This window comes from Neofelis nebulosa, chromosome 2 (genome assembly GCF_028018385.1).
Source record: "Neofelis nebulosa isolate mNeoNeb1 chromosome 2, mNeoNeb1.pri, whole genome shotgun sequence".
NCBI lineage: Eukaryota > Metazoa > Chordata > Mammalia > Carnivora > Felidae > Neofelis > Neofelis nebulosa.
Genome location: NC_080783.1, coordinates 87,613,143 through 87,629,504, shown reverse-complemented (window position 1 = coordinate 87,629,504; position 16,362 = coordinate 87,613,143). Strand labels below are relative to the sequence as shown.

The 16,362-nt window shown below is 35.5% G+C and overlaps 1 protein-coding gene across 6 annotated transcripts in view; it reads left to right on the top strand.

Annotated features, from left to right (window-relative positions):
- ARHGAP15 (Rho GTPase activating protein 15) overlaps positions 1 to 16,362 on the top strand; it is a 573,492-nt gene that overhangs the window by 307,658 nt on the left and 249,472 nt on the right. For all 6 annotated transcript variants that reach the window (XM_058694796.1, XM_058694791.1, XM_058694813.1 and 3 more), the window contains exons 7-8: positions 2,665 to 2,763; positions 4,018 to 4,147. In XM_058694796.1, the coding sequence (XP_058550779.1) occupies positions 2,665 to 2,763; positions 4,018 to 4,147 (229 nt within the window). The remainder of the gene's footprint in view (positions 1 to 2,664; positions 2,764 to 4,017; positions 4,148 to 16,362) is intronic.

Below are 16,362 nucleotides of genomic sequence, written 5' to 3'. Positions count from 1 at the left end.
ACACATTAGCATGGCTTCATCTAAAATCTTTTATGTCTGCTATTAGTTTTACATCACTTTACATTGCCATCAGGAATTGCTCAATCAAAAGGTTTAGTCGAAGCTCACAGTCTTTACTGATGTGTTTTTCCCCCCAAGAGTGTTGAAAATTCAATTGTTCAAACTGAAAATATGATTCAGCAAACCATTTATCAGAAAACCTTAAAGAGGTCATGGAAAAATGTGGATTGAGAAACCTGAATTAAATGGGCATGAGCAGTCAAAGACTTTGAAAATGCTTTCCTGTGAATGGCTGGGATGGAGCAGAACAAAGTCAATTACTGACTGTAATTAAGAAGTGGATGCATTTAAACTGTAGAGAGCAGTAGCAGACTTCTCCAGACTGCCTAGTAACTGGAAAGATTAGTGGGAAGACAGAGGAAAGAATGTGAACTGTATCTTTCTGATAGTAGATTTTGAATGAATTGCATTCGTGTAGTTCTCTGATCCAGCTTCCTCAAATGAATTCATAAATCACTGAGTATGTACGATTAATGCAGTAATATATTTGGATAAAGAAACTTTTAAAATACATTTTGTTTTTGGTTGTGTTGGCAGTAAAAGATCCCCTTTGCATTGCATAGCATGCACCAAAAATGCAAATGTACTGGCGAAGTACTTACATTTTATCACTGTTTGAATTTACTAGACTGAAAACTGAACTGTGTTAGCTCTTTCCTAAACCCTCAGAATATAGTAAATCTAATTATGTTTGTTTCTTGTACTTTGAAATGTTTCTTTTTACAATTTTAATAATGGTTTATTTATAATGCAGAAAAAATATATTAGATTGCATGTTGTGTTTGGGCTAATTCATATTTCTTTGTGTATGTCACCAAATTGTGATGTTATATACTACATTCATAATCAAAATATTTAAAGTTAGATTAGGATGAAGTTAGAGGTCAAGGACATTACTAGTTTTCTTGGGTTAGTCACAAGTGACCTTATATTTTTAGATTAGTATTTCTGTGGCAACACTGTATAAAGTAAATATTTGGAGCTTTATGTAAGTGAAGAACATTGCTTGGGTTCTTAGGCAAATTAGGCAAATATCAGCTTAGGGGTCTTGTAATAGATACATAAAACAGAGGACTATTTAGGGGATATTTTGAGCCTTTTGAAATCTTACATGCATTTCACTTAAAAAAAAAAAGAGTGATTGGCCCTGGTAGTCTGTCAAATTCTAGAAAATAAAATTCCTCTTATTTTCTAATCTTTCACTTCTCATAATCGCATATACTTGGATAGTCCTCTCCTTACAGTTGTGAAACGTCGCAATCAAGAATGGTTGCACTGCAACACTGAGTGATGTTGCGTCTCTATATAGTTTTTCTAAAAATAAATGACAAGTGAATATATATGTATGTATGTAATCAAAGATTTTTTTAAAACTCTAAGACCATTGTCATTAAATGTTGTCATAAGAATCATTGAGACCTTCAGAGTGAGCTATTTTGGGTAATAATTGTCACTTTCATGATGGAATTATAGTGACATCCTGAAGCATGATTTGAGATTTTCTGAACCTGTGCCACATTTCAATGTTCACCTCCTATTCAGAGCAAGTGAGGCTGAGAAGAGGTGACTAGCTCCTGATTGAGTATTTTGAAGTGTCAGTCCTCTTAAACCTCTGAAACCTTGCTTGATGTGTGACAGTAGTCAGGAAGTGTTCATCTTCCTGTTGAAACAAAAAGTCAATACAAAGGGAAAATCTTCGCAGTTCAGATTGATGGCCTAATACAAAAAGCGTGTCCACACCCACTCTAATCAAATTCGTCTCTAAGTAGCCTTTTATGTGTGAAATCAAGAGCATTGCTGTGTTTCTATAGGGTCACATTCTTCTCTCACAATTCTGGGGAGGAAAAAATTCACTGTAATGAAAAACGTATAGTTACATGTTAAATATTGCCAACTGCTTAATCGCCCTGAGAGTCTGGAATGGGGATGTTCATTTGATAAATACGCTCCATGAGAGGTTCAAATATGTAAATAAAGTTTTATTCTAATATACTCCTTTTGTGGAGAAATTGGTGCTTTATTACTTTCCTATAGATCTTTATGATAGGAAAATAGAAATAGCCAAATGTTATTCATTTGCATGACCTTTTGGAAAAGTCTGCATTAGTTTCTTTGGTAAATAATCTGTTTTACAGCCCTCCATAAAAGGAAATCAAATATAGAGATGCTATTAGATTTGAAAAAGACAAACAGGAAAGAGCCAAAAGTGCAGAATGAATTCTGACACACCCGGGTGCATTTTTCTGAGGTTCTGACTTAAGTGGATACTGTCTGCATTATTCTGAACTTCCTGGCTTGCTTCTCCTTAAGTTGGAGTAATTCAGCTTTAGTCCTACTCTGAGTTAATCGTTCTATTATTAAAACAATGTATTTGTTATGACATGAAAAAACAGTTTATAGAGAGCAGTTCAAAATGATCCTAGTCTCCCAGTTCCCAGAAAGACAATTACTGGAATACAAGAAAATATTTTGGTGTATTGAAGTGTGTTTTTTAAACAGCATGTGTGTGTGTGTGTGTGTGTGTGTGTGTGTGTGTGTGTATCCATTTTTTAATGTAAAAGATCTATTTTATATGATTTGCTTACCTGTCGATTTTTTTTCCAGATCACAACAGTATCAGGAAATGAGTTCCTTCTACAGTCAGATATTGACTTCATCATATTGGATTGGTTCCACGCTATCAAAAATGCAATTGACAGATTGGTATGTATTTGTTTTGGCTGTTACCTTTATTAATTAAAATGTTGTCACTTAAATTGTGCTGCTTAGGCATATAACACACACACATTTCAATGGATCCTACAGATCAAGAGATATTAAGTTATTTTAAGTTTAAATAGAGTCCACTAAAAACCGTTTCCACAGACATGATTTGTGGAGCTAAATGTCATTTGATTTCTCTTTCAAAAACACAGTGCATTCATTTTTTCCCCCCAAATAACAGGGATATTCATTTATTAGAGGCTGTAAAAAGCACACAAGCACTTAATGACTACTGAATTTTCATATTTTCAGTTCATGCAGTCTGTAATACATATTCTTGAAAATAAATACCAACGTATTTAAGCTCATACTCACTGTTCAAACACCAGTAAATAATAATCCTTTGTACTGATTTTCATTGTTCTCCCAGGTAAGCCAGATTGTTCTTCTCATGAAAATTATGAATCTAAAACTTCATGAAATTACCCTAAATCATACATTCAGAGAATCAGATTATTGAAAACTACCATTTTATACTGATTCTAGACCAAACATCTAATTTTAGGCACTAATATTTGCAAAATCTTAGAAAGAAATATTCTTGAGAGCTTTTAATAAGGTATACAATAGGAAAATATAGCATTTTCTGTGTGGTTTTATTGCTATTTAATTGCAGTCATCCTTTATTTCATTCTGGGGTTAAAACTTAAAAAAATAACAAATTGACTTTTCTCCATCATCAATATGTTAATATTATCATCATCCCCTTATCCAGGCATGCTTGAGTGCCCACACCCACATTCACCCACCCACAGACAGAGTGTGTTGTCATTAAGAGTGGACTCTGGAGTCAAACTGCCTGAGTTTGAATCCTGGTTCTATCCTTTACTAGCTGTGTGGCCTTAGGCAAATAAATTACTTATCTCTTTTGGCTTCAGTTTCCTTGTCTGGAAAGTAAGGGTAATAATAATACCTACCTCATAGGATTACTGTGATGATTAATTGAGTTAATACATGTGGAATACTTGGGGTGATGCACAGCACTTAATAAGTTATATATATATATAAACTATATATATATATATAGCTATGATTAAATTTGAATATTGAGCTTAGCATAAAGGCCTTATCCCAACGTAATTATCTTAGTTCAATCTTCCCTTTAAATCTAACATCAAAACAGATCTGTAAATTATTTGGTGAATCCTTTCTTCCTTGTGAAATTATTCAAGTCTAATTGTTTGTTATTTCCAGCCAAAGGATCCAAGTGGTTCATCAAGAAACCTGGAATTATTCAAAATCCAGAGATCCTCCAGTACTGAATTACTAAGTCACTACGATAATGATATAAAAGAACAGAAACCAGAGCACAGAAAATCTTTAAGTAAGTATTTTTTTTTACTTGTTGATTTTAACTTTGTCTAAATGCAATGCTTATGAAATATAAATGCATTGAAATAAGATTTGAGCCAAACTCATACTACTCATGGAAGATTCGCAGCCATTTCCTGGCCAGGGAATCATGCACTGGAGGGCAGTCTGGGTGCTTTGCTAGCGTCATTGTTGGTAATGCCTTTTGAGAAAATAATTGTTCCAAGGTCATGGTCTCTGCTTACAGCAAACCTCTGAATCTCTGAGTAATAGCCAGGGCATTCGGATTGGTGATTGATTTTGAAAGTGGGAAATGTCAAGCATCTCTAAACCTTGGTATGCTGACTATTTGATTTCCATACATTAAAAAATGTGTGAGTGACCACCACAGTTGGCTCAAGTTAAACCAACAGGCTATGCAACTTTCCACACCTTCAGGCCACCAAAAAGTTTTAGAAATGTGGGTTGTGAATTATATGTTCTGCAGGGTCATATCTAGTTCTAATATTCTGAAACAAATGAATTTGGAGTAAAAAGGTCCAATCTCACCATATAGCAAACTTGAGTAGATCTCTCAAACTTGTCCAACCTGTTTCCTCCTCAATAAAAGGGGATTATGAGAAGGTGTCACACGTATCTCACAGTTGGTTTGAGTTTTTGGCCTCCTGAAAGGTATCTCTGAAATCAAAGCAGGTGTCTCCGAAATCAAAGAAAACCAATTTCCCCAATTCTCAAAAATTATAGTATTTTTCCTGGATCAGCTACCTAGGTACCCTCGATCTTCTGAATCGCTATTTTTTCTGCCATCTCCCTCTGATCTAAGATCAGTATAGTTACATACTACCTCTTTGAATTAAAGAGAATTCCATGGATAGAGAAGGGCTTTTAACAGAATATCTACACATGAACATGAGTACATATGCTAAATGACTCTATGTGTATATGTGTATATGCATATATTTGTGTGCATCAGGAAGACTATATATATATATATATATATATATATATATATATATATATACATATATATATACACACACACATATATATATATACACATATATATGTATGTATATATAAACATAGATGCACTCACACGCATATGACAAGGAAGAGAGAAGCCATTTGTATATAGCATATCTTCCAGAGCTAAGTTATTCTAGATCTTAAGAATCTAGAAATAGCATGACAACTTTGAGTAGAAGCACCGTTTCAAAATTAAGTCATTATTCAAAAACTCATACCACAATACAACAACTGCTAGAAACATATTTAGCTAGCCAGTTGTGTTAAGTAGGAGTTTAAAATGATCAATGTTCATGTCTTAAACTGTATGGTGCTTGCAAATTAAGTTATTTGCCATTTAAAAATATTTTTCCATAACGTGGGGCAGTTTGGGGTTATCTCATTTTGAATGTTTCCCTTTAGTTCCTGGTCATTGTTCCCCTTTACTTAATATGGGATCAAATTTAAGGTAAGATTTTAGAATTAGAATTCAACTGTGAGAATGTTAATGTTATGTGAATATGTGAGCATGTTACTGTTAATTATATGAACATTTTGTTGTATATATAATAGGATGTATGAGGCAATGATTAGTAGAGATTTGGAGGATACCCTTACATGCTTCTAAAGCCTAAAGCTTGGGAGAAAATAAAGTTTGTAAAGGTGTTTCAAAAACATTGAGGCAAATAGATTCTGTGTTCAGCACAATGTTTGAAATGTTTTAGGGGAAAAACAAAGTTCCTACAGATAAAATCCCAACTACTCCTCTTTAGTATTTATTTTTGATTGAGAAAGACAATTATTTGTCTATTTGGGGCTTAAATTCAATCCTGCCTAGAGACAAGGGAAGAAACATATGATTTATTCTACTCATTTAAAAATGTACCTAATTCTCTAGTGACCTCTTATTCACTCTTCCCTTTGCAGTTAAAAAATAATGACAGGTAGCAAATATTGAACCCTTACTTTTCACCAGGAATTGTTCTAAGTTCTTATCTATGTTACTCACTTAGTCCTCCCACTAACCTAGCAAATCAGGTACTACTACTAACACGATTTTATAGATGAGGAAACAGGTGCAGAGAATTAAGGCAGTTTGTACAAAGACAAGTTACAGAGACAAGTTTCAAATCCATTCAGGTTAATATTAGAGCCTCTGCTTTTAACCATTATACTATGGTGAAGTGAACAAATAAAAGGTAAATTTAGTTTGTATCAACTTTGGACTTGGATTTGGATGGATATATTACATTAAAAATGAGATCCATAGAAATCATTAAACTTAATAGGGACCCAAAAACATATTAGCAAAAGAATTAAACCCAGATGTCTTTGGGGTTTGATCTAACTATTAAAATAAAACGGTCATTTAATCTTTAATGCTAGCCCTAATTTTAGAAAATGCTTCACTTCTATATTTTGATGGATATTTATAGTTGTAAGCCCTTTTTAAGGCTAGTATATATTTTTGCAACGTAGAATACAGTTAATATCCATCTATTATTTTAAATCAAGTTCATTCACTATTTATGTATTGATTTTCATTTGAAAGGCAAAATGATTGACTTACCCACACAATATCAAATTAGACTATGCACTTGAAATAGTGACTGGCATATTTTATAGTTGCTGTTTTTTTAAATATTTTTTCAAGTAAGAAATATACTCTGTGAAACCCCTCTGATCTAAGTCCTAGATTTGAACACCCAAACTCAGTTTTTTAAAACATGCATTCAGTTTTATGTTACCCTCTTGAGATTAAATAATTATGTGGAATTAGAGATTCACAGTATCTCCTTCCTTATTAGTAGTCTAAGCACAAACTTTACTGTCAGTTTGCTGCCTTTGGCTTCCTGTGCCCTTGACGTTCCCATGAGTTTTGTCGCCAAGATTGTAGACAGATAAAGCCAGAATTACTTTTTTAAAGGCATGTGAACATCATTAGCAGCTAACAGGTGGTCATTTCATTGTCCAGTTTCTCTGTGTAACATGGGAAAAATTATGTACTCTCAATAAGCAAATTGTGAAAGTTAAGTGCTTAAATATACTTTCCTTTTAAAAATATGATTCTAACCTGCCAACACTATTAAGGACTAATCAGATATTTTAAGATATCAGTTGAGTTGAACAGACAAGAAGCCAGAAAATTCAATGTAAGGGCCAAATCACTGTGGGAAATTCAGGACACCAGCATTGGATGAGAGTGGGAGAGCAGCTCTCCAGGGAGTGCTGTTAATGGAAGTGGAGAGTCAATCAAAGAAAATGCGAGCACATTTTTCCAAGGAAAGAGAAGCATCTTCCACTGATGGCAGAGGAAAGGCTCAAATATAAATCCTGCATCAGATAACCTTGGAGAGGTTTCTTAATTTTCTGAGCTTTACTTTGCAGGTCTGTAAAAATAGGTCTAATACCCATTGTATACCTTTGCAGGATAGTGTGATTATCTGAAAGTAGATATGTAAATACTTAGCCCACAGCAGGTATTCAGTGAGTAGAAACTCTTATTATCATCCTGTGTCCCCAAAGCAGATGGTACCAAAATAGGGCATGAACCGGGGGTAGTGCCTAATGGAAGACTGGAGCAGGACATATATACTCTTCCTCCTCTCCTCAAGTATAGAGAAAATAGGGGGAAGAAAACAGAATTGGATATGGGACTCATAGCTGCAAAAATCTAAATATGAGCAGCTGGTCTTTCTCCTGGCGACTCCCCCGGTGAAAATGGCAGCCAGCGTGTCCTTGGGAGCAGCTCACCAGGAAATAGTAGAAGGGAGCCAAGAGATGCTCTTCATTCTTTTATGCCCAGAACTTCATGAAGAAGTTCCAGGTGATGGAAAGGATTCAACATCAAACCATTTCATTATTCCTTTAGACACAGCTTTAGTTTATTCATTCACTCATATATTCATTCTTTGTCGTTAACAGATATACCTAAAGGTATACAACTAAAATTCTTGACTTCACTCATCTGCACTTTCAATTTTTTTAATATAAGTTTTGTATTTGGGTTTTGCCTTAGAAGTAATATACCTCATGCTAATCAAGTGCTAAACTATAAAATTCATGTGTGGAGAACTTGGATAATTTTTATATAATATTGACACTTTTAGCATTATAAATATGCACCCCAAAATGAACATGAGTTAGAAGAATAAAATCAAAAAGTAAAAGAACTGAGGAAAGACTGGGTGGCTCAGTCAGTTAAGCATCAGTTAAAACTCTTAATTTCAGCTTAGGTCATGATCTCACAGTTTATGGGTTCAAGCTCCGCATCAGGATTTGTGCTGACAGTGCAGAGCCTGTTTGGGTTTCTCTCTCCCACCGCACCCCCCTGCTGTCCCTCTCCAGCTCACGTGCTCTCTCTCTCTCTTTCTCTTTCTGTCTCCCAAAATAAATAAACATTTTAAAAAGTAAGAGAACTGAAAAAAATGAGTCTTTTATTATTATTATTATTAATTATTGCTATCTTGCAGATGAATTTTCTTTTAGCTGTCTTTTTATTAAATTTTCATAAAAAACAAATGTATAAATTTCTGGGTGAAATCCTAAAAGTATTTAGATATCGATTTCCCAATTCGATTGCCCCTTAGTAATGTGCGTAGTAGGGGTGTGTGTACAAGGCTACAGGAATAAAATTAGGAGTGGAAAATTTGGAATGAGATATTCATACAATGTAGAAAATGAAAATACTTGTGAACCTTTAATAATATCTTTGTTTAAAATTTTGTCTGCAAAGTAATCATGATCATGCCAAGTGAAAACAAGTCTGATAGAGAAGACAGTTATTTTTTGTGCTAATCTAAATAATTATAACACTGGCCATCCACAACAGTAAGTAGACTATGTTCTCAAAATCCAATTGTAAACTGGTTGCTTAGATCTCAACACATTTTCATAAGGAAACCACGTACTAGCCACAAAAGCACACTTAAACCTTATGTAATCATTTAGAATGTTGTTTTTAGGGAACAGCTTGTTCTCAGTTTGCTGTACCTCTGGCCCTAGGAGCTAAGACTTTCCAGTAGCATTGCTTTCCATCTGGTTTCTCTTTTTTCTCCTCCTCTACTCCTGTACCAACTCCACCAAAGCAATTAGAATTATCAAAATGGTTTTGGCTGAGAGGCTCCTGGACCCTGAAAATCCTCAGTGGTGTCAAGGAGGGAGGGAATGTAGAACTTCCAAGCCAGAAAAAATAGTGGGAAAGAGAGAGAATGAAGGATTGGGAAGGTTTTGCAACATGGGAAGGGAAGTGAGTCCTCAGCAAGTGTACATGTTCTTTCTAAGAAATGTGTGTAATGACAGATTAAGTCTGTCATTGTCCCAAATGTTAATAGTTGATGAATCTAGGTGATATGTATTAGAGTGATCATGGTGCTCTTGTTTTCTTTATGTTTGAAAAGTTTCACAAACTAAAAATGATTCACACACACATATACACACACATACAGCATTACCCATGTTCATAAGTCAATAAAAGAATATACATATTTTCTAATTCTGGCTTGAAAATTTCCAAAGGTCAAATTTTCTGAATATGAGTTACATTATGACCTCTTAAAAAATAAATAAATAAGAACATTGATAGCTCATTGTTTTCCTGTTTTTTCCCCAAAAGCCATATATATTTTTTGTTGTGACCATTGTGACCTTTCTGGTAACTGTGTAATTAAAGAAATTTGTAAGATGTTTGTTTTCCCAAATGGAAAAGTCATCCCAGTTTCTTGGATAAATATGTAATTAACAATTGTTTAAAACACATATTGTGAAGTCTGTTCTGGAGACCCATATAAATACATATTTTAAAGTTTCTTCTTAAGTATTTTTTTATAAAACAGCCTAATCTTGCCAATGCGTGAAAGTAATAAGATGAATAAGCCATCTGCTAAGAAAATGAAAACAATATTAAAATTACACAAATAAATATCTCGCTCTGAAGAAACAAAAAAATCTCTTACCTGGAAACAACAACAAAGTCATATTTATGTAGAATATTATGGGTTATTGTGTTGTCAGAGGGACAAAGGTTTTTGATTTGGGCAGGATGGTCAATCATCTGATTCTTAGTTTTTCTCCCTAAAATCAATATTGCCACCCTGGCCCCAGTTTCAGTCAATATCCACCTGAGGTTGAACTAAAGTGTGAAAGTAAAAATTTTGTTTTACTATAGCCGTAAGACAGACAATATCAGAGGAACAGTGAGTGTCAATTCTTTTCTTAATTGTTTTCCACAGGCTAAGGGAGGTCTTTATTTCAAAATATTTCTGTTACTAAAGCAAAAATGAAAAATTTTAAATGAACATTTATGTTGCCAAAGCTGGAGGATTTAAACATTATGAGGGAAAGAAAACAGTAAAGATTAGACACACACTTGATAATCAGGCGTCCAAATTACTTTGTCACAATGGTATTATTCACAAAGGTTACAGGGCTTTGCTGAGGCACTGTGTGACTACAACAGTTGTTCTGACACGTGTTCTCAAGATGGCTAGCAGCAATCCCAGCTTTCCTGGGACCCATAGATTACAGTTTCTTCAAAACATTCAGTTCTCCATGAATCATTTGATAAGAGAGGACCTAGTTATAAGCTGAGCAAAGAATATTCTGATTAATCTCTTCTTTCCCATGGAAGGGGTTGATCTTGCCCTCTGACCTGTGGGTATCCATTGTCATGCATCTCGTAACATCAACTACTCTGAGAGTCTATCTAACCCTATCAGCACTCAGGCACTAGATCACCCCATCTCTTCCCGACCCTGGCAGTAACTCTGTGACCATTTTTCCCCTTAGATGAACTGCGTTTAATCAATTTCTGATTTCATTAGGTCAAATGGCATCTTTCTTTCAATAATAGGCCAAATCCAAAGGGCTCTTTGGTCTAACTCTTCAGCAATATTTCCTTAGCATTAATACACTACTGTGATTGTAAACAATATAAAAAGTGCTCTTTGATCTCCTCTGAAAGTTTCTCTCTGTTTATTCTATGACTCCAGAATGAGTATATATTAACATTTCCTTGTAAAGTTAAACATATATTTGTTCACTATTGTTATATCAAGTTTAAAGTATCCTAGCTAAACATGATATTCAGTGCATTGTTACAGTGAATCCCCGTGCAGACAAAAACATTCTTTTGAAGGCACACGGTCGCCTCTTTTTGTATACAGAATTTATTTGGTCTACTCCTTTTTGTTTCTGGAGTATAGGAGCAATGATAATTTTCTTCAAAATCCTAAAAGAAAGTAATTCCCTTTTACTGCATTTATTTGGATGTCCCAAACATGCCTAATTGTATGCTCAGGGGGAAAAAAAGCTATATAACCTGAAATTTTCCTGAAAAACAAGTTTATCTCTTATTACTCATCATAAAACCCATATCCATGCAAGAAAAATCAGGTATTGCTTTCACCCAAAAGTATGAGATGTATCCAAAAATACCAGCCATTTTTATCCAAATTAAATAAAGTGTTATCTATAACATTAGCTTCCTTCAAGAACTGTCTCATAGATGGCTTGGGAAAGGTAAATCAATCTGCTAATTCATCTTTCTTTGATCATTTACATAGAACCTGAAGCCAAGTACTCTTGCTACTTAATTTCCCTAATATAAATAAATATTTTTTGTATACAAAATTAATTCACCTAAAAAGGGAGAGCCAGATAGGTGATGCAATGGCCAAATAGAAAATGTAAGGACTGGGATTGTGCCATTAGAGATGATGTCCTCCAAAATCGAAGTCAAAGGTTAAGAACATTTTCTAATCAAATTACTGCATTGAAATGGTTCAAGTCAAAGTGTCCCAATAGAAAGCTCTTCACGACCTGAGAGCACTTCTTCATTTTTTTCCCACTACCTACTGACCCATGATTTATGCTCCAGAGAAACAGTGCTTAGACTCCCTGATGCACACTGCTCCAGGTGACTCTCACCTTTGAGTCAAGGTCTTCCTTTGCTAAATTAACATCCTTTAACTTTCTCCAGAAAACTTTCCAGATCTCTGTGATAAACTAGGTGATCTTCCTTGGTTTTCTTACAATATTCAGTCCATATCTCTATCATTGCGATTACCAAAGTGTGTTACAATAGTAAGCTAATTACGAATGTCTGTTTGTCTACCCATTAGACTGCCTCACTCTGAAAAGAACTCTAATTTACCTTTATATATGCAACTAGCAGAGTGGCTTGATGACATTTGAGAGTATTCAAAATCGACAGTGTTAAATTAGTTAATCGATGACTGAGGCTATTTAAATAACCATTATCAACATACTTCTCTTTTTGTTTTAAAAATGATCGTGAAATTTCTGAAACTTGTTTAGGAACAATAATAGATTATTCCTCTACCCTGACTACTTTCACTGGTTTCATATTTTAAGGTCACTATTTATATGTCCCTCTCAGTTTTCTCTTAGAATTTCAAATCTCAAAGCAATGGTATGTTTTATGCAGGTCACATGTACTGGGCCTAACAAAATCATGTACAAATAAGTGCATTATTCTGTAGTAAAGATAATAATGACTAAGACCTTGCAAGAGGGGAAAGGAGAAATTTTAATCCCTTTGCTTAAAGTTACTGTCCTCTCAATATCTTTCTTTTTTTTTTTTTTTAAATTTTTTTTCAACATTTTTTATTTTATTTTTGGGACAGAGAGAGACAGAGCATGAACGGGGGAGGGGCAGAGAGAGAGGGAGACACAGAATCGGAAACAGGCTCCAGGCTCCGAGCCATCAGCCCAGAGCCTGACGCGGGGCTCGAACTCACGGACCGCGAGATCGTGACCTGGCTGAAGTCGGACGCTTAACCAACTGCGCCACCCAGGCGCCCCTCAATATCTTTCTATCATGCATTTCTAGCCTCCTATTTGATTTGAGAGAACAACTCTCATTCATACTTACTCTTTAGGCTCTTCTATGGGGTCTGACCTAGAATTCACAAGGCTGTATTGAAAGCAAGAAGAAAGGAGGAACTTTTTAGTGTACCAGAAGAAGAGTAATAATAGTTTGGGGTGGCTCAGTCAGTTGAGCATCTGACTCTTGGTTTGGGCTCAGGTCATGATTCCAGGGTCGTGGGATGGAGCCCCGCACTGGACATGAAATCTGCTTAAGATTGTCTTTCTCCCAGGGTGCCTGGGTGGCTCAGTCAGTTAAGCATCCGACTCTTGATTTCAGCTCAGGTCATGATCTCACAGTTCATGAGTCAGAGCCCCGCACTGGGTTCTGTGCTGACAGTGTGGAGCCTGCTTGGGATTCTCTCTCTCCCGTCTCTCTCTGCCCCTACCCCACTTGCTCTATCTCTCAAAATAAATTAAAAAACTTAAAGAAAAAAGTTAAAAATAAAAATAAAATTCTCTTTCTCCCTCTCCCTCGTCCCCTTCCCTGCTTCCCATCCCCTTTCCTCTCTCTAAAAAAAAAAAAAAAGAAAAAAGAAAAAGAAAAAAAAGAAGAGTAATAGTAGTTTGTATAATTTTTGGTTATTGATAATTTTAGAAGTCTCTGAGAAAAATTTTCTTTAAGGTCAGCTTATTTGTAAAAATCTGGCTAAACACAAAAGTTTATGAAAGTGTTACATGCACCTTTTTCAAAAGATCGTATGGCTGTTGTGTCAGAAATTCGGGTTTAATAGTTACAAAATTTGAATACAATTCTTACCTCTGGGGTATACTACCTATAAGATTTGGACAAGTTTCTTAAATTTCCTGAAAACGACTTTCCAGATAAATATATGGGTGCTTTTTACATAAATATAGACGAGTACAGATATATAAATGTGTATATGATTTGTATATGATCTAATACATATATTAGATCTAACAATAATATATATACTGAATCTAAAATACATCCAAGAATTTTGTAGATCTATATTGTAATAAAAATATTAGTACAATGATTTCCAAATGAGTATACCCTGAGTAAAATTTATGTACTAGCCATCCATCAGTTCCTCTCTTTAGAAATATAGCAAGAAAGCTGGGGCACCTGGGTGGCTCAGTCAGTAAGTGACTGACTTCGGCTCAGGTCATGATCTCGTGGTTTGTGTGTTCGAGCCCCACATCGGGCTCTGTGCTGACATCTCAGAGCCTGGAGCCTGCTTCAGATTCTGTGTCTCCCTCTCTCTCTATTCCTCTCCCACTCACATTCTGTCTCTCTCTCAAAAATAAACAAACATTAAAGAAAATTAAAAAAAAAAAAAGGAATACAGCAAGAATGCACTTTGCCATTGACTTAGTTGGCAAACTCAGATTAAACAAATGCATAATTTACCAAATGCTTAATCTTGTAATATCTTCATCATTCTGTTGATTCGTGGTATCATATACACTTTTACCGTAGTTTCCTTAAGGGGTTTTGAGTATTATGTGTAATAAACGCTCAGTTTTGCCATTCCCGAATGTGTAAGCCTGTTATGGTATTCTGTAGAGATTAAACTTCACCAAGTGTCTGTTGCCTTTTCCATTCTTATATAAAATGGTAAGATGGTGCAATATAAGGATTTTGACAGAGAGTTACATAATTTCACTTCAAAGCAAGGAAATATTTCGCTTACTATATACACACACGCACACATACACACATATTAGAATTGAGCCAAATATGATAACATATCTGCTGATAAAGAGGTGACTTTTTTTGACCAGAGTAAAAATATCAAAAGCACATGAGCATAGGGCTACTTATAAGGAGTAAACTGAAAGATGCTACAAGTCTGGTCTCACCAAAACACACTCCATCAACAGGCTGGCAAGCATGCCTAGATGACCACCATGTCTGCTCTATCTGAATTAAGGGATTTTGATATCTAAGACAGGCAGTTCTATCTGAGCAAGGCTTCAGCCATTTGCTGAAGCCAGGAACTTTCCATTCCATTAGACTGCAAGTGCCTGAGGATATAGCCATGACCTTCTATACTCCTCCTTCATTACTCCTCCTCACCCCATTACCTAGAACAGAATCTCAAACATAGTGATGCTCTGTATTAAATGTCTCAGTGAGTGAGTGAATAAATGACTGAGTAAATAAGATGAAGAGAAGAAACCAATTGCAAACTTTATGTATAAGAAGGAGGGGAAAGTTTGAGATGTGAGGCACTGACCACTGTTTTTTAAATTAATTTATTTTTGAGAAAGAGAGAGAGACAGAGACAGAGACAGGGGGAGACAGAATATCTGAAGTGTCAGCTCTACACTGACAGCTGAGAGCTGGATGTGGGGCTCAAAACCATGAACCATGAGATCATGACCTAAGCCCGTCAGGCGCTTTACCGACTGAGCCAGTCAGACACCCCAGCACTGACCTCTTGATAGGTGTTTTAGTTTTGGTTTTTCAAGAAGCAGTTCTTGAGACAAGGACATTATTGTAGGTAATAGTTTGGGAAATTGATCCCTGGAGGAGATGGGGGGAAGAGAGCTAGGGAAGGGAAGGCAGCCAATAAAGGGAAATAAAAGGTACATGGAGTTTAATACTGCAGTGAAACTTTTTAGATTGAGAAGGGAGGAATGGCAGAGAACACATAAAATTGATACATATTAGATAGGAAAGAAAGAACTATAGAGTACAACATGTTGGAGAACCGCAATGGATTAATGAGTCTAGAGAGCACAAAACGTTAGAGCAATGAGTGGAGACTAGGTTGGAAATGAACAGGGAACACTGGCAGAGGGTCTTGAATGAACTTCTAGGAAATTTAGATTTTATACTGTAAGCAATGGGAGCTTAGTGACAGACTTTTCTGAAGGCAGGAGACATGAACAGATCGGATATGCAAAGTAGTAATTTTTGGTGGAAATGTGGGGAAAGGCAAAGAGAAAGATAACACAAAAAAGAGTGAAAGATAAGAGATAAAGAGATAAATTAGGAAACTGTTACAGTGGGTCAAGCCACAATGAAGGCTGAAACTAACAAATGGGAATGGAGAAGGGAAAAGCTTCCAGAATTTTCTGAGGGGATATTGATAGGTTTTCTTGACATGTATTGGAAGGATTCTTGGCAGTTTCCAAATACCCACTGCTTCTGTGGTTTTTGAAAAACATCAGGATGCCTAGAAGTTCAACAGAATTTGCTTCCAATATCTCATTCTTTCAGAATCCTACTAGATGTTTGCTACTTAAAATATGGTCTGTGGACCAGCAGCAACAACACCGTCTGGGAGCTTATTAGGAGATGCAGAATCATAAGCCCCACCTGAAACCTACTGAACAGAATCTGCATTTAAACAGTTGATTCAT